General features: G+C 39.2%; 2 protein-coding genes across 3 annotated transcripts in view; one reads left to right on the forward strand and one right to left on the reverse strand.

Moving 5' to 3' along the window:
- Positions 1–18,552, forward strand: part of OVCH2 (ovochymase 2) — a 276,389-nt gene that overhangs the window by 35,256 nt on the left and 222,581 nt on the right. The window lies entirely within an intron of this gene.
- LOC147357808 (olfactory receptor 5P1-like) lies at positions 9,737–11,377 on the reverse strand. The gene has a single exon (XM_086341963.1). It carries the CDS (start codon positions 10,679–10,681, stop codon positions 9,737–9,739), a length of 945 nt encoding a protein of 314 aa, XP_086198089.1. The 5' UTR covers positions 10,682–11,377.

Genomic DNA, 18,552 nt, shown 5'->3' on the forward strand with positions numbered 1-18,552 from the left:
GGTATCTGATGCCTTCTTAGTTCTGGACCATGTCATTCATAGTTATATGCATAATCTAGCAGCTGATTCTTGCCCTTTCCTTCCTCTCTACTGACTACCTACCGGTCTTTCTAGAGCTCTGTGGCATCCCATTTATGCTTCCCTATTTGGCTCAGGGATTCTGACTCTTCCCAATAGTTTCCCTCAATGAATGGGTTACGTTTGATAATGACCAGGGGGAATAGGGCTAAGAGCCTCATAAACCTGAATATCAAGTCATTTCTTTCTTATTTCTTTTTCATAGCTGCAGTTACACAAGCTTAGCAGTGGCTTTGACTGTAAAGACTCTCCACACTGCACTTGGGGTTCTAATAGGAAGTCTGCTTTGGGTGTCCAGATGACACCCAAAATTCTGCAGTGCAAATATATTTTTTTCTCTTAAAATTTTTTTTTAATTTGAGGATAGCTGCTTTACAATGTTGTGTTTCTGCCATACAACAGCATGAATCAGCAATAAGCATACATACGTCCCCTCCCTCTTGAACGTCCCTCCCACTCCCCATGCATTCCACTCCTCTAGGTGTCACAGAACACTGAGCGGAGCTCCCTGGGTTATGCAGCATCTTTCCACCAGCTTTCTGTTTTACATTTGGTAGTGTATATGTTTCAGTGCTACTCTCGTGATCTGTCCCACCCTCTTCTACTCTCAGCTGTGTCCGCACGTCTGTTCTCCATGTCCGTGTCTCTATTCCTTGCAGTGCAAATCTTGCTGAGGCCACAGTTTCCACAGGGGTCACAAAACAAAGTTGTTGAGTTTCTTTCATTTTTAATTTCTCATAGAACAAGTGAAAATTTAAATTATTTAAATAAAATCCATGATTACTGCACTCACCTTTTAGAGCCAGAATTGCTGATGCTGAATTCCAAAGAGAACTTGATGAAGCAGATGTTTTCCACTTACTTGTGTAGTAGTTGTGCACTGAATATCTGACAGTGTTAATTAACCATTGAATGCTCTCCTCCATTAAGGAACATGGTTACTTACATACATTCTGTGAGGATGAGTGCCTTTTTTGTGTGTTGGGAGAGAAAGGAAGGCTCTAATAGAATCCCCTAGGACTGTTGTTGCTTGTCCCTTTGAGATGAATTCCTGGAATTGTTCTCCAGAAATGACTCTTGGAGCCAGGTATCTCATTAAGGTGGCATAAGTGGAAGGTCCAGTTCCTAACAAAAGGTGTATCTCTGAGGATCCTGTTGGAAGCTTTGTTCAGAAACTTGGAGAAAAAAACCAAGTTTGAAATAGAAATTTGGTGGGAGATGGGGACCAGAGTCAATGCTATCAGGGCTCTAATTTCCTCTCTGTAGCAAAAAAGTTCCTTTAGTTGAGAACATCAGGTAGTGGGGAAAGTCCTGGAGTAATATGAGTATGCAAGAAGAAAGTAAGCAGAGCAAAGCACAGTCCACTATTACTCGGTGTATTTATAGTCCTTGGGCTGGTGCTGGTTGGCAAACTACTTATTGTCAGTCCAGGACCCAATAAGAACAGGAGTTGTGGGGAACCATTTATATTCTTTATAGAAATTTTAGAAAGTAATTTTAAGGGTGCTGGCTTCAGTAATTTTTTAATATGGGTTTATAATTTGTATTTTAGTTTTTTTTTTTTTTTTCAATAGTCCTCATTTTACTGTTTTCCTAAAAAGTACTGACTCATGGATGCTTGGTAAAAATTGATCCTTTATTTAAATAGCTTAAGAAATACTAGGTATGGCTTTTGTATCCAGGAGTCCTGGGCTTCTTTGGTGCCTCAGATGATAAAGAATCCGCCTGCAATGCAGGAGACCTAGGTTTGATCCCTGGGTTGGGAAGATCCCCTGGAGGAGGGCATGGCAACCCTCTGCAGTATTATTGCCTGGAGAATCCCCATGGACAGAAGAGCCTGGCGGGCTACAGTCCATGGGGTCACAAGAAGTCCAACATGACTGAGCAACTGAGCGCACACAATCATGGGTTCAGTGTGAGGTGTATGAATTCTTTAAAATTGTTTTACTTCTTTGAGACTCAATTTTATGATTTGTAAAATGGGGTTAATAATTCATATTTTATAGTCTATTCATGAGATTTCAAAGGGATAGCACATAATTATCTGGAAAAGTTACCTGACGTTATTGATGTGTCTCAAATATGTGACAAATGGAATGAAGTGCCTAGAAGTATAGACTGTGATAGGTCACACTCGCCAGATTTGGGAGGAGTCCTGTTACCTTTTGCAAATTGTTCTATTTTATCCTCAATCCCAACTACTTCCTCCTTTGAGAGCCATGACATTCCAGCTATGGGACCTCCTGTCTGTTGTTGATCTCCCTGTTTTCCTCATCCCCTGAGGACTTTAACACCTTCGTGATCATTTTCTTTTCCATCTCTATCTTTGTCATGTGTGAAGGCAACTTCTAATCATTTGAATATTTCAACTGACAACTTGACTTCAAATTTCTTCTACTTTCTTGGTTTCAATTACTTTCATTTATCCATAGTCTCCTTATGAAGCCTATCATATTCTTATCCTAAATTTCACTACTTTTCATTTTTGTTCCATAAGTTCAATCTAAACATGTGAAATTACTGCGTTTAAGCTTAACCAAAGGTCACTAGAAATAAACGTATAGTCCAACAAAATTAAGTTTACCAAGTCAGTGTAGAAAGGGAGGACTCTTTTAAGTAACTACCACATGTCTCCTGACAGTTGACAGAAAGCACATGCCTTTTGAAAGATTTGGATTCTTAATGAAGGGAGAATGGCATTGAAACATGTATAATATCATATATGAAAGAAGTCGCCAGTCCAGGTTCGATGCACGATACTGGATGCTTGGGGCTGGTGCACTGGGACGACCCAGAGGGATGGTATGGGGAGGGAGGAGGGAGGAGGGTTCAGGATGGGGAACACATGTATATCTGTGGGGGATTCATTTTGATATATGGTAAAACCAATACAATATTGTAAAGTTTAAAAAAAAAAAGGATAACGAGGAGGGATTAAGTGCTGTGGGGTTCAGTTCTGAACAGGTTCCTGATTCTGTGGTGAGAGTAAGAGGAGGGACTAATTTGAAGTTGAATGCTGTCATGAAATGCTGGCAATTTAGCGATTGAGTGCCTCTTGCATTAGGTAGGAAGAGCATTTCAGGTTTGGGTATATTGTTGATTACTGAAAAATTAGATCATTATGACACTGTTAAAATCGCTGCATAAAAGTTGAAGAAACAATGTTTCCGACTAAATTTATTGCTAGATTATTCTATGTCTGTCCTCCGAACCTGAAGAAAGACATATTTGTTTTTCTTTTCTAGCCTTTTTCTTTTTCTCATTGTGTTTTTCTAGAAAATATTTACTTCTCATTATTTACTATATCTATTAATATAAACTGTTCATAATATCTGTCCATCTTAATATATATAGAATGTGTAATTATGCCCCCTTTTGCATGTGTTATTTAGATAGTTAAAAATTTTGGCTTTTCCTTGATAAATACTCCTACGGGTTTTTCAATGAATGAAACTGCAAATTTATGAGTCTGAATGAACTCCGGGAGTTGGTGATAGACAGGGAGGCCTGGCATGCTGCGATTCATGGGGTCGCAAAGAGTCGGACATGACTGAGCGACTGAACTGAACGGAACTGATGGAACATTTTTCTTTTTCTTTGATTTATATTTGTTCATTACTCATATATGCACATATATTTTTTGCCCATGCTGTGTGGCTTGTGGATCTTACTTCCACCACCAGAGGTTGAAACTGTGCTCCCTGTATTAGCAGCACAGGTCCTAACCACTGAACCGCCAGGGAATTCCATATGCTTTTTTCTTATTTATTGTTGTTCCTTTATAAGCTTCCTGAGATGAAGCTTATATTTTTGTTCTCAGTCTTCCTTGAGGTTGGTTTCCAACCCTTTATCTTGAGCTATGTTAAGTCACTTCAGTCGTGTCCGACTCTGTGTTGACCCCATAGACGGCAGCCCACCAGGCTCCCCCTTCCCTGGGATTCTCCAGGCAAGAACACTGGAGTGGGTTGCCACTGCCTTCTCCAATGCATGAAAGTGAGAAGTGAAAGTGAAGTCGCTCAGTCATGTCCGACTCTTAGTGACCCCATGGACTGCAGCCCACCAGGCTCCTCCATATTTCCTCTTCTCCAGCTTTTTTTTTTTTTTTTTAATTTCTTAGCAGTTTTGAATGACGTCATGAATATTGTGAATGACAGGTTACAGATAGTCTGGATGGTGTTATAATCCTCTCAAACATATTCACTACATGAAAGTAGAACCTATACCTGTTTAGTCAGTGATGCATATTTGAGGATTTTCTGTTTTTTGGCAATTACGAGTAAAGCTTCTGAAATATCTCCATATAGGTCTCTGTGTGGACACGTGTTTTCATTTCTCTTTGACAAAATCTTAGGATTGTAATTGCTGGGTGTTATGGTTAGTGTATGTTTTTAAGATACTGCAAATTTATGGTTAGTGTATGTTTTTAAGATACTGCAAAACTTGTTTTTTTTTTTCAAAATGGCTATACCATTTCACATTCCTACCCGCTTTGTATTTCAGTTCTATTTACTCTGGGTCCTTAACAGGATTGCTATTGTCACTTAAAAACGATAAGCTATTCTAATATGTGCATAGCATTCTTTTATTTTAATTTACTTCCCTTTTGACTGTGTTAAGAATCAATTTCAAGTTCTTCTTAGCTCTACTTCTCTGCTGATGGTAAGTGTGTTTTCAATCTTGGCTATTGTGGAGTGGCCACAGGACTGGAAAAGGTCAGTTTTCATTGCAATCCCTAAGAAAGGCAATGCCAAAGAATGTTCCAACTACTGCACAATTGCACTCATCTCACATGCTAACAAACTAATGCTCAAAATTCTCCAAGTAAGGCTTCAACAGTACATGAACCATGAACTTCCAGATGTTCATGCTGGATTTAGAAAAGGCAGAGGAACCGGAGATCAAATTGCTAACAAGTGTTGGATCATCAAAAAAGTGAGAGAGTTCCAGAGAAACATCTACCTCTGCTTTATTGACTACGCCAAAGTCTTTGACTGTGTGGATCACAACAAACTGTGGAAAATTCTTAAAGAGATGGCAATATCAGACCACCTGACCTGTCTCCTGAGAAATCTGTATATAGGTCAAGAAGCAACAGTTAGAACAAGACATGGAACAATGGACTGGTCCAAATTGGGAAAGGAATACATTGAGACTGTATATTGTCATCCTGCTTATTTAACTCATATGCAGAGCATGTCATATGAAATGCCGGGCTGGATGAAGCATGAGCTGGAATCAAGATTGCCAGGAGAAATTCCAGTCCTGTGGCCACTCCACAAACACCCTTATGGCAGAAAGTGAAGAGGAACTAAATGAACTTGATGAAAATGAAAGAGGAAATTTAAAAACTTGACTTAAAACTCAACCTTCAAAAAACTAAGATCTTGGCTTTTGGTCCCTACATTTCATGGCAAATAGATGGGGAAAGAATGGAAACAGTGAGAGATTTTATTTTTTGGGGCTCTAAAATCACTGCAGATGGTGACTGCAGTAATGAAATTAAAACATGCTTCCTTGGAAGAAAAGCTATGACCAACCTAGACAGCATATTAAAAAGCAGAGACATTACTTTGCCAACAAAGGTCCATCTAGACAAACTTTGATTTTTCCAGTAGTGATGTATGGATGTGTAAGTTGGACCATAAAGAAAGCTGAGGTTGAATAATTGATGCTTTTGAGCTGTAGTGTTGGAGAAGACTCTTGAGAGTCCCTTGAACTGTGAGGAGATCCAACCGGTCAATCCTAGAGGAAATCAGTCCTGAATATTCATTGGAAGGACTGGTGCTAAAGCTGAAGTTCCAATACTTTGGCCACCTGATGCGAAGAACTGACTCATTGGAAAAGACCCTGATGCTGGGAAAGTTTGAAGGCTGGAGGAGAAGGGGATGACAGAGGATGAGATGGCTGGATGGCATCACTGATTCGATGTACATTAGTTTGAGCAGGCTCCAGGAGATGGTGATGGACTGGGAAGCCTGGCATGATGCACTCCTTGGGGTCACAAAGAGTTGGACATAACTGAGCAACTGAACTGAATTAAATTTTATTCTTTTTTGGTCATTTGTTCTTGTGAAGGGTCCATAGCCACAAACCATGGGGTGAACTGTGACATAATATAAATAAACCATTGGTCTCTGCCCCCAGATCCTAACATAGAGCTTGAAACTCCTGTAATTTTCTGAATGACAATGGTGCTAGAAGCATCTTTTGTTCAAATATTTGTTCTTTAACCCTGGTTCCTGACACAGGGCTGCTAAACCCCTTTGAATTTCTGGGTGGGTGTCTTTTATTGGAATCCCCCTTGGTGGGATTCTGTATAGCTTCTGGATGAGGGCTGGTCATGGAACTTTACATCCATATCCATTTCTGCAGTGAGAATGGAGAAGCTGGAGATTGATTACATAGCCTCCATAAAATACTAAACTATCTGGTGGAAAGCTTTTAAGTTGGTGAACAGATCCACTTGCTGGAAGGGCTATATACTCCAACTTTTGGTGATGGAAGCTCCTGCCCTGGGGACCCTTTCAGACCCAGTGCATCATGTCTCTCCATCTGGCAGTTAAGTTTTAATTATCTTGATAAAGACATTATTATTCCTTTATAATATCTTTTATGATACACTGGAAAAATGTAAGCAAATGTGTTCAAGAGTTTTGTAAACCATCCCAGCAAATGATCAAAGCTGTAAGAGAGTTGTGGGACTCCCTGACTTTGTAGCCAAGTTGGACAGAAGTGTGGATACCGTGGAGACCCATTGCTTGCAGTTGGTGTCTGAAGGGAGGGAAGAGTTTTGGAACTGAGCCTTAAATCTCTGAAGTCTGACACTACCTCCAGGCAGTTAGAATTCACAACTGAATGGAAGAATAAAGCAGTAGGTTGGTATCTGGATATTTAGACTATATATTATTTTCCAATTGGTTGGTATGGAAGGCAAAAACACCACACATTTTTGTAAGGTGTGCTGTGAGTGGAGAATAATGGGTCCCATTGCCCATTATTTAATAATGTCATGTGTTTTTAATGATCTCTGTGGCCTTTAATATTTGTTTTATATAGATAATATATGCTGCTGCTGCTGCTAAGTCGCTTCAGTCGTGTCCAACTCTGTGCGACCCCATAGATGGTGGCCCACCAGGCTACCCCGTCCCTGGGATTCTCCAAGGAAGAACACTGGAGTGGGTTGCCATTTCCTTCTCCAATGCATGAAAGGGAAAAGTGAAAGTGAAGTCGCTCAGTCCTGTCTGACTCTTCTCGACCCCATGGTCTGCAGCCTACCAGGCTCCTCTGTCCAAGGGATTTTCCAGGCAAGAGTACTGGAGTGGGGTGCCATTGCCTTCTCCAAGATAATATATAGCAGTATATTATAAATATTTTCCATTTTGTTAATTTTTCAATTATGTTTTCCAGGCCTCACTTCTCTCACTCCATTATGCTGAGACAAGGACTTAGGATCTAAGTGTTGCTTTCAGATGCTTTAAAGAGTTGCCTCATATTTGCTTCTGTTGAGAGTTCCTATATTCCAGAAAAGTCTCTCCTCACCCTTTCCAGTGGTGATGTTTATAAGGGTGCATTATTATACAAGAAATAACATTAGTACAATCTTTGGCAATATTTCTAGTTTTTAATTAGATTATAATCTCTCTATAAATCTAGACTATGGAACTATGATTGTTGTTTACATATTAATTGCAATGCTTAGAAGTAAAGATACCCTTTAAAATTCCTATATATAAGGAAGACTACATTGTGCAAAATGGAAGTATTTGCTTTTAATGTGTTTAAATAGGGATGGACTTCCAGTCGTATCATGTGATTGTGGGGTCCAGACCTTATTTTGTATAGGTAGCTAGAGATCAATACAGTCTTTACATTCTTCTCCTTGTTTTGTAGTCCTCACAACCTAGATCTTCTTGGGGGTAGAGCTTGTTCAGAAGCAAAGGAACAGGTTAGGCTTGCTGATCCTGCTCAGATCTTTTAGATCAATAACAGTGCTGAAGTCTTTGGACTGATTGTGGCTTGTAGAGTAGGTCAAGGGCATGGAATCAGAGGACTTGATGCTGTTAGACTTAGAACAGTTGAGTTCATATCTCTCCAGCTAGAAACTATTGGTACTTTCTAGCACTCGATATTCTCATCTGTAAATTGAGGTAAATTTATAACAGTGGCATCATGGGATTACTATGAAAATTAAATGGAGAAGCACAGTGGTTTTGTAACCAGGTTTTCTGGATTCAGACAGTGGTCCCACAACTTCTTAGCTGCAAGATTTTGAGCAATCTATGTGATGTCTCTGTGCCCCAGATGATTCATTTGTAAAATAGAAATAATAGTACTGCTTCATAGGATTTTTATGAGAAGTCAACCAGTTAGTATCCCAGTGTGCTTAAAATAGGGCCTGGCACATTGTAAGTACAAATTTTTGTTTGAGAGACAAAGAAAAATCCAAGGTAGCTACAGGTGTTAATACATAATAGTAATAACTATTACTATCATTTTACTGATTTTAACGTGTCTCCCAGTTGGTTTATAAGTATATAAAATTGAGAGTTAGAAGTGATAATGTTTTCCATACAACCATTATGAAAAACAGTACAGAGGTTCCTCTGAAAACCTCCTCAGTATGGAGGTTGCCATATGATGCAGTTGGAGAAGGAAATGGCAACCCACTCCAGTGTTCTTGCCTGGAGAATCCCAGGGACGGGGGAGCCTGGTGGGCTGCCATCTATGGGGTCTCGCAGAGTCGGACACGACTGAAGTGACTTAGCAGCAGTAGCAGCAGCATGTGATACAGCAACCCCACTCCTGGGAATATACCCAGACAAAACTATAATTCAATAAAATAATGCACCCCTATGTTCATAGCAGCACTATTTACAATAGCCAAGACAACAATGTAAATGTCCATTGACAGATGAATAGATAATGATGTAGTATATATACCAAATATATCAGTTATATGTGGAATCTAAAATATGACATAAATGAATGTATTTATGAAACAAAAATAGACTCACAGGCATAGAGAACAGACGTGTGCTAGCCAAGGGGATGGGGAGTGGGAGAGGGAAGGATTTGGAGTTTGGGATTAGCAAGCAGATGCAAACTAGTGAAAATAGGACCACAAGGTCCTACTGTATAGCCCAGGGAACTATATTCAATATCCTGTGATAAACCATAATGGAAAAGAATATGAGAAAGAATATATATACATATCTGTGAGTCTCTCTGCTGCACATCAGAAATTAACATATTATAAATCAACTATGCTTCAATAAAATTTTAAAGAAGAGGTATTGTGTTTTCAGGGGATGGCAATGGCACCCCACTCCAGTACTCTTGCCTGGAAAATCCCATGGACGGAGGAGCCTGGTGGGCTGCAGTCCATGGGGTCGCGAAGAGTCGGATATGACTGAGCGACTTCACTTTCACTTTTCACTTTCATGCATTGGAGACGGAAATAGCAACCCACTCCAGTGTTCTTGCCTGGAGAATCCCAGGGATGGTGGAGCCTGGTGGGCTGCCATCTGTGGGGTCACACAGAGTCAGACACGACTGAAGCAACTTAGCAGCAGCAGCAGTAGCAGCAGCAGCATTGTGTTTTCAATTTAAGCAATTGGTATGCTACCGGTAAACAAAAATTTATAGGTCATCTGAAATGTTAAGAATAGATCCTAAGAATATATTCTGACACTTGCTTTCTCAGGGCTTTCTTTACATCTCTGTTCCTCAGACTGTAGATGAGAGGGTTCAACATGGGTATCAACACTGTGTAGAACAGAGACAGCACTTTGTTCTGCTCAGTTGAGTAGCTGGATTTAGGCATCACATAAATGAAGGTAATCGTTCCATAGTAGAGAGTGACTGCAGTGAGGTGAGAGGTGCAGGTGGAGAAGGCCTTGTGTCTCCCTTCAGTGGAGCGCATCTTCAGGATGGTGTTGAGGATGCAGATGTAAGAGAGAGCTATGACGGACACTGTGACCACAATGATGGAGCCAGAAGAGATGGAAGGGATAATTTCAATGATGGAGACATCTGAGCAGGAAAGTTTCAACAGAGGGGAGAAGTCACAGAAAAAGTGGTCTACCTGATTTGGCCCACAGAAAGACAGAGTCAGTAAGCAACTACCAAATGTCCAAGCATTCACACACCCACCCAGATAGCAAGCCCCAACCAAGACGACACAGACTCTGGGGGACATATGGGTGGAGTAGAGCAGGGGCAAGCAGATGGCCACATAGCGGTCATAGGCCATGGCAGCCAGCAGGAAGCACTCAGTTGTCCCAAATGTGACCCCAGAACAGAGCTGGGCTTCACAGCCAGCAACTGGGAGGGCCAATCTATGTTTCAGAAGTCCTATAATCATCATAGGTGTGATGGATGTGGAAAACCCCATGTCTACAAAAGCCAAATGACTGAGGAAGAAGTACATGGGAGTATGAAGGTGGGAACAGCTTCTTATTAAAATGATTATGCTAATATTGCCTATTAAGGTGATGACATAAATGCCTACAAACACCACAAAGAAGATGACACAAAGTGTAGGATCCTCCGTTAACCCCAAAAGGATGAACTCTGTCACACTGGTGTGGTTTCCAGCCTCCATGTCCTCTGGGAATTGTTCCTGTTGAAGGAAATGTGAATGTTCACTTGTTTTTTGTTTTTTTTTTTTTGATGGAAAAGTTGTTCAGTAACTATGTTTGATAATTCCAGATTGAGAAATAATGTTGAAATGCTAAAGATAATTTCCCCTACTTTACTACTGGTGATTCTACCAATGAGAAATTACAAATAAAGATATATCAAAGCTGCACATGCTCGTCTCTCCCACACAAGCCCTCAGAATTGAATTTTATTCTTCTGTGTTAACACTATTATTTGATTAAAAGGCTTGTTTTCCTTTTGTTTTAGGAGCTAAGATGGTAAACAACTGCTCATACTACTTAGATTTCCTTCTGCAAATAGGAAACAATAAAGGAATGAAGGAAAGGAGAAACAAGAAAGGAGAGAAAGGAAGGAAAGAAGGAAAGCTAGGTTAAAAATCAGTAAAATTATCAATATTACCAATTCTTTGCATTAAATTTATAAGGCAGTGAATTATCACAATGTCATAATGACCATGTTATGTCTGAAGGACAGAAAGAGTCTACCTGCCGTAGTTTCATGCAGGAGACACAAAACTCCTGGATCAGAGACAAAAACTTTTACCCACAGCATAGCTGGCAGCCACTTTCTATTCCCAACAGTTACTCGTGTTTTTGAAGTCCTATGGGACTCAGGGAGATGTAGGCCAAGGTGGATGCTATGCACGTAGCACTTTGGCTTCACAGCGTAAAAACCTGTGCTTCATAGACCCCAGTCATAAAGTACTTTAAAAAATGCCTGAGATTTCCCTAGTGATCCAGTGGTTAAGAATCTGTCTTCCAATGCAAGAGACGTAGGTTTGATCCCTGATCAAAAGAACTAGGATATCACATGCTGTAGGGCAACTAGAGAGCCTGCATACAGTAACTAGAGAAGACCCCAGCGTTACATTTAGAGAAAACCTCACATCTCAATGAAGACCCAGTGCAGCCAAAAAGAGAAAACCAGAAAACAAAACAAGCAAACAAACAAAAAAAACATTCTTAACCTTTGCTCCATAGGAAGACATTATTCACTTGTTTTATGCTTTCTTCCTACACATTTCCAGTTTTCCTTAGCTGTTCCTGAATTTATTTGGTTATTCCTTGGAGCCATTCATAGTGTTTTCTTCCTCTGCCTGGTCTGTAACTATGATGCTGTAGATGATGTTTTGATTTTTTGTTTCTTTGCTTTTTACATAAAAAAGAATTATTTAACCTCACTCTCTGGCAGTCTCAATTTTATTCTTTTATTTATCCACCATTTACTTTAAAACACCTCTCTAACTCTGAATCTTAGAACTCTCTTCTACTATCCAGATACATAGTTTCAATAATTGTTTGGAAGTCTCCAGTTGAGGATCCAAGAAATACCCTAACTCAGCCTCCTCCAGACCAAACCCATCCCTTCCTTGGACCACTCCTCCTGTGTTCTGTATCTGTGGAATGATACCACAATCCACCCAATCTCTTGTGTCTGAAATATGCAAGTGGTCCTCATCTTATTCCTCACATTGGACCACACGTAATAAAATCCTAATGATTCTATCTACAGTTTTGTTCCCCATTTATTTATCCATCTCCATACTTCCACTGCTAGTGTCCCTGCTTTAGTTGAGACTGTGTTCATTTTTCCTCTTTATTTTATTCATCTATTTACCTCCTTGTCTTCATTCTTGTATCCTTATAATTCACAATACATCTGCCAAAGTGATCTCTTGCTCAAATCAAAGGGTGATACCGAAGGCATGCTTTTAAGACTCTCATGGTTTCTCCAGCCTGCAGGAGGAAACCTAACCGTCTTAGCAGAGGACAGTGTACACTTTCTGGTGTGTCCCCTGCCTCAAACATTTTGCATGTCTCTCAGGGTGTTTCCATCCAACACTTGCACTAATCCAACTTCCTGAACTATTTAGAGTCCCCTCAGTGCACTCTACCCTCTCTGGCCTTAATCTTTGCTCTCTCACTTGAATGGCTCTCCAGTCTCCCACTGTCATTACCCTGGATGACTTCATTCATCCTTAAGATTCATTTATCTGCAAAGCTTTCTTTGCCTTCTAAGGGACAATCAGAAAACTTCCCTTGGTGTTGATATCACACTTTGAAGTTGTCTAGTTTGCCACTGTTTATACCTGGGTTATGGTTTTTGTTGTTGTTTGCATTTTTACATTTTGCTACCCCCAATTAATATACATTCTCCTCAACAATGATGCATTTTATCCCTGTGTCACAGATAAGTAGTGCTTGGGAACAAACTGTGCTAAAGCAAAGCTTGCTAAATGAATTCATGCGTGATTTGTACAATACAATGAACACACTGTGGGGAACCAGAAATGAATAAAATTTAGGTTCCTTGTTGAGAGAAACCAAGTCTTGTAGAGAAGAAAGACATTAAACATATTATTAATGTATAAAAGGTGTAAGTAAAATAATTGTGCTGTTTCTAAATGAAAATCATATAATTACATTGAAGGTGAACACTTGAAAATTCAAAAGAAACATTCATCTGAAATCTGGCTACTATTACACAAGTTAATTATTACAAACTTGGTATTTATTCCTATGAATTTTTTCTTCTAGTATATTTAGATGGGCTTCCCTGATAGCTCAGTTGGTAAAGAATCTGCCTGCAATGCAGGAGACCCTGGTTGATTCCTGGGTTGGGAAGATCTGCTGGAGAAGGGGTCGGCCACCCACTCCAGTATTCTGGCCTGGAGAATTCGATGGACTATATATAGTCCATGGGGACACACAGAGTTGAACATGACTGACTTTCACTTCACTTAATCCCTGGTTTGGGAAGATCCCCTGGAGGAGGGCATGGCAACTCATGCCAGTATTCTTGCCTGGAGAATCCCATGGGCAGAGGAGCCTGGTATGCTACAGTTCATAGGGTCTCAAAGAGTTGGATATGACTGAAGTGACTGAGCACACACACACACACAATATATATATTTTAATACAACTTCTATGATATTGTATATGGAAGTATAATGTCATTATTTTCTTTGCATTTCATGTAAAAGGTGTGTTGTTGTATAGTCACTAAGTTGTGTCTGACACTTTTATGCCCCCATGGACTATAGCCTGCCATGCTCCTCTGTGCAAGGACTTTTCTAGGCAAGAAAACTGGAGTGGGTTGTCATTTACTTCTCCAGGGGATCTTCCCAACCCAGGGATCTAAACTGTGTCTCCTGCATTGGCTGGCAGATTATTTACCAATGAGCCACCAGGGAAACTCATAAAAAGTTTATCACATTATAATTCCTCACATGATATTTGAGATCTTCATGATAATGAAGTTACTAGTAATAGTGAGTTACTAGAGATAATGATAATGAGTTACTAGCCCTTAATTTAATCACCCACTAATTTTGGACACATAACTGTTCACAACTTTTAACTGTCAAAACTGTTGCAATCCCACAAATTGGATAAACATCAGGAGGATAACATTACAAAACACACATTCCTAGATATATAAGGCATAATTCAAAAGTATATTCTGTGCTCTAATTTGAGTATCCCCATGATTTACAATAATGAAAATACTGAATCAACATGTTAAACTATCTTCATTGTTTTGTTGACTTCTTGGCTGTAGTTTCAGTAAAGAGCTTAGTACCTTCTCATGTTTTGCCATTGTGTTGTGACAAAGGCAAAGTTTTTGTGTTTTGAGATAGTCTTGAGAAAACAGAATTAATGATAAATTATAAGAGACTAAACAAATTACTACACTCCACTGTAATATTTTCATGGTTACTAAAGAATGAGTGAAAATTATAAAAGAAAGTTATATTTATCCAAATGATAAGCTTAAAAATAAATATCTAAATAAATAAATAATATCTAAAAAATAAATAAAACATCTCCTTTAGCTTCCTTTAACTTGTGCTTTTAAGAGTCATATAACACTGACATTTTTTATTCAGTGTTATTGGTTCTAATTTTCATAGAAAATTTTCTGTTGACAATATTTCAATTCTTAAAGATTTAAATATTTAACACAAATGATAAATATCAGTACAAATGTCTTCAGAATTCTTAATTTCCTAAAAATTTCTTACTTTACAATAAGAAAGTATTTTGTATTTCAAGTGGCAGAACTCAGTTCTTTTACAGAATGAATTGTGAGATATAGTGAACCAATAGTTGAGAATCTATGGCTCATTAAAGAATGTGTTCTGATTGGTCTACATTAAACACATTTAAATTACTCTAGTGACAAGCAAGCTTACTGCCAGGGGTGTTAGATCTATCATGAAAAATATGTTTTTAGTTTTATCATTTGATCCTCAATGAGTTTTAATGGCACAAATCATCTCCTTTCAGTATCAAAACACCAATATACTTGAATATAGCCGGCACACCTCCACTGCCTTCCATTCTCCAAAATTAACATTCATAGAATCTCTGCCCATTCTACCTGTGGCATGCTTTTCCCATCTGTTACATTTCTCCTCTTAGCCTCTGAACATACGCTTATCTGAGGATTGAGCCAAACACTGGGCAGCATGTGTGCTCTTTGCCTTCTGACTCAAGCAGAGTTAAGGGAGGCCAATCCTGCATTCACTGTGCACACAGTGTGAGCACAATCTGTGCTGACAGTAGTCATGGATATTGGAGAAAGAAAACTCGGATACTCCCAGTGACACTTGCACATGACACTTAAATCTCCCTGACTTCCAGTTTGTTTTTTTTTCAATTTGCAACATGAGAATAATTGTCCCCATATAGCATCATTGTTGTGAGATTAAAAGAAATGACATCTGCAAAGTATTTAAAGGTGTTTGGTCATACATTAGAGCTAAGTAACTATTTTTCATTAAGTAAAAATGAAGAGTGGATAGATTTTAAGTTATTTAAAATATTTATGCGAAGTAAAAGATTTCTTTTAACCCATGTCGGAAGATTTTTCACAAATCCAAAAGAAGTCAGGAAGTATAGCATCTGTTGCTTTCTTGGTTCTGGACCATGTCATTCGTAGTCATATGCATAATATAACAACTGATTCTTGCCCTTCCCTTCTTCTCTACTGGCTGCCTATGGGTCTTCCTAGAGCTCAGTGGCATCCCACTTATGCTTCCCTATCTGGCTCAGGGATTCTGACTCTTCCCAATACTTTCCCTCAACAAATAGGTCACATTTGAAGACGATCAGTGGGCATAGGGCTAAAAGCCCCATAAACCTGCATATCAAGTCATTTCTTTCTTATTTCCTTTTCATAGCTACAGTTACACAAGCTTAGCAGTGGCTTTGCCTGACAAAGACAATCCATACTTCTCTGGGCTCTCCTGGGAAGGTCTTCTTTGGGTGCCCAGAATGATCATTCTATGGTGAAAATTTTTTTTTTTTTTTTGCTCTTAATTTTTTTTTTTAATTTGAAGGTAGTTGCTTTACAACATTGTTTGGTTTCTGGTATACAACAACACGAATCAGCCATAAGTATACATATGTCCCTTCCCTCTTGAACCTCCCTCCCATCCCCTACTCCATCTCACCCCTCTGGGTTATCACAGAGCACTGAGCTGAGGCCCCTGTGTTATACAACAACTTCCTATTAGCTATCTGTTTTACATATGGTAGTGTATATGTTTCAGTGCTACTCTCTCAGTCTTCTTCCCTTTGCTGGGTCCACAAGCCTGTTTTCTATGTCTGTGTCTCTATTCTCTGCAGTGCAAATATTGCTGAGGCCACAGTTTCCACAGGAATCATAAAGTTGAGTTTCTATTATTTTAGTTTCTCATTGAAAAATAAAAATTTAAATAAAATCTGTGACTACTGCATTCTCCTTTTAGAGCCAGACTTACTTATGCTGAATTTCGAAGAGAATTTTATAAAGCAGATGTTTTCCACTTACTTGTATAGCAGTTGTGCACTGAATCTCTGACAGTGTTAACCATTGAATGCACTCCTCCGTTTAGGAACACAGTTACATACTTTCTGTGATGATGAGTGTCTTTTGTGTGTATTGGGAGGAAAAGAAAGGCTCTAATGGAATTCCCAGGGCTGTTGTTACTTGCCCCTTTGAGGTAAATTCCTCGGACTGTTCTCTAGAAGTGACTCATGGAGCCAGGTGTCTCATTAAGGTGGCATAAATGGAAGGTCCAATTCCCAACAAAAGGTATATTTCTGAGGATCCTGATGGAAGCTTTGTCCAGAGACCAGGAGGAAAAACTGTTGAAATAGAAATTTGATGGGCGATGGGGACCACAGTCAGTGTCACCAGGGCTCCAATTTCCTCTCTATTGACAAAACAATTTCTTTAATTGAGAACATCAGGTAGTGGGGAAAGCCCTGGAGTAATATGGTTCAGTTAGCAGAAAGTAAGCAGAAGAAAGCAGAGTCCACTTTACTCAAAGTATGCTAATAGTCCCTGGGCAGGTTCTGGTTGGCAAATTATTTATTGTCAGTCCAGGTCCAAATAAGAACAGAGGTTGTGGGGAACCATTTGTACTCTTTATAGCAATTTGAGAGAGTAAGTGTGTTGACTCCAATAAGTTTTTAAAATTGGTTTATTCTGTTGTATTTTAGTTTTTCTTATTTTGTTAGTAGTTCTCATTTTACTATTTTCCTAACAAGTATTGACCCATGGACACCCAGGGGAAATGATCCTTTATTTAAATCGTTTGAGAAACACTAGATGTGGCTTTTGTACCCAGGAGACCTGGGGTCAGTTTGAGGTGGATGAATTGAGTGAAAGTTTTTAACTTCTTTGAGACTCAATTTTATGACCTGTAAAATGGGGTTTAAAGCTCACATTTTATAGGCTATTCATGAGATTTCAGAGTTAACATATAATTATCTAGAAAAGTTACCTAAAGTTATTGTTGTGTCTCATATATGACAAATGGAACAAAGCTCCTGGATATGTTACATTTTGCAACTTATTCTATTTTATCCTCAGTCCCAGATACTTCCTCCTTTGAGATTCAGGGCATTCCGACTCTGGCACCTCTGGTACCTAACCCTAATTGATCTCCCTGCTGCTCATCCCCTGAGAATTTAGCACCTGTGTGACCATTTTCCTCTCCATCTCTGTCTTTGTCATGAGCAATGGCAACTTCTAATCATTTGAATATCTCAACTGACAACTTGATCTCAAATTTCTTCTCATTTCTTGATTCTAATAATTTTATCCATAGTCTCTTTATGAAACCTATCATATTCATAAATTTCACTAATTGTCTTTTTTGTTCCACAACTTGAGTGTAAACGTGTGATGACCATGTTAAAGCTTAACCAGCCAAAGGCCATGAGAAATAAACCGATAGTGCAACAAATCAAGTTTTTTGGGTCAGCACAGCAAGGGTGGTGGTTTAGTTGATAAATCGTGTCTGACTCTTTGCAACCCCATGGACTGTAGCCCACCAGCCTCCTCTGTCCATGGGATTCTCCAGGCAAGAATACTGGAGTGGGTTGCCATTTCCTTCTCTAGGGATCTTCCCCACTCAAAGATTGGACCTGGGTCTCTTGCACTGCAGGCAGGATTCTTAACCAACTGAGCCATCAGGGAAGCACAGCAAGGGAGAACTCACCAAATAATTACCACATGTCTCCTGACAATGGAGAGAAGGCACATGGCCTTTTGAAAGGTTTGGATTCTTATTGAAGGATACCAAGAAGGGATTAGGTGTCATGGGGTTCAGTTCTGGACAGTTTGATGATTCGGTGGTGAGATTAAGAGGAGGGACTAACCTGAGGTTGAAAGTTGTCATGAAATTATGACAATTTAACATTTGAATGTCTCTTGTATTAGATGGGAAGAGCATTTCAGGTTTGGGTATATTGTTGATAAGAAAGCAGTAATTACTGAAAAATTAGATCATTATGACATTGTTAAAATTGTTGCATA

This window comes from Bos grunniens, chromosome 15 (assembly GCF_055505025.1).
Source record: "Bos grunniens cultivar Pamir isolate PY7600 chromosome 15, Bosgru_T2T1.0, whole genome shotgun sequence".
Classification (NCBI taxonomy): Eukaryota; Metazoa; Chordata; class Mammalia; order Artiodactyla; family Bovidae; genus Bos; species Bos grunniens.

What these genes read in the sequence shown, in the direction of transcription:
- LOC147357808 (XM_086341963.1), bottom strand. Translation starts at nt 10,681, where the DNA reads ATGGAGGCTGGAAACCACACCAGTGTGACAGAGTTCATCCTTTTGGGG.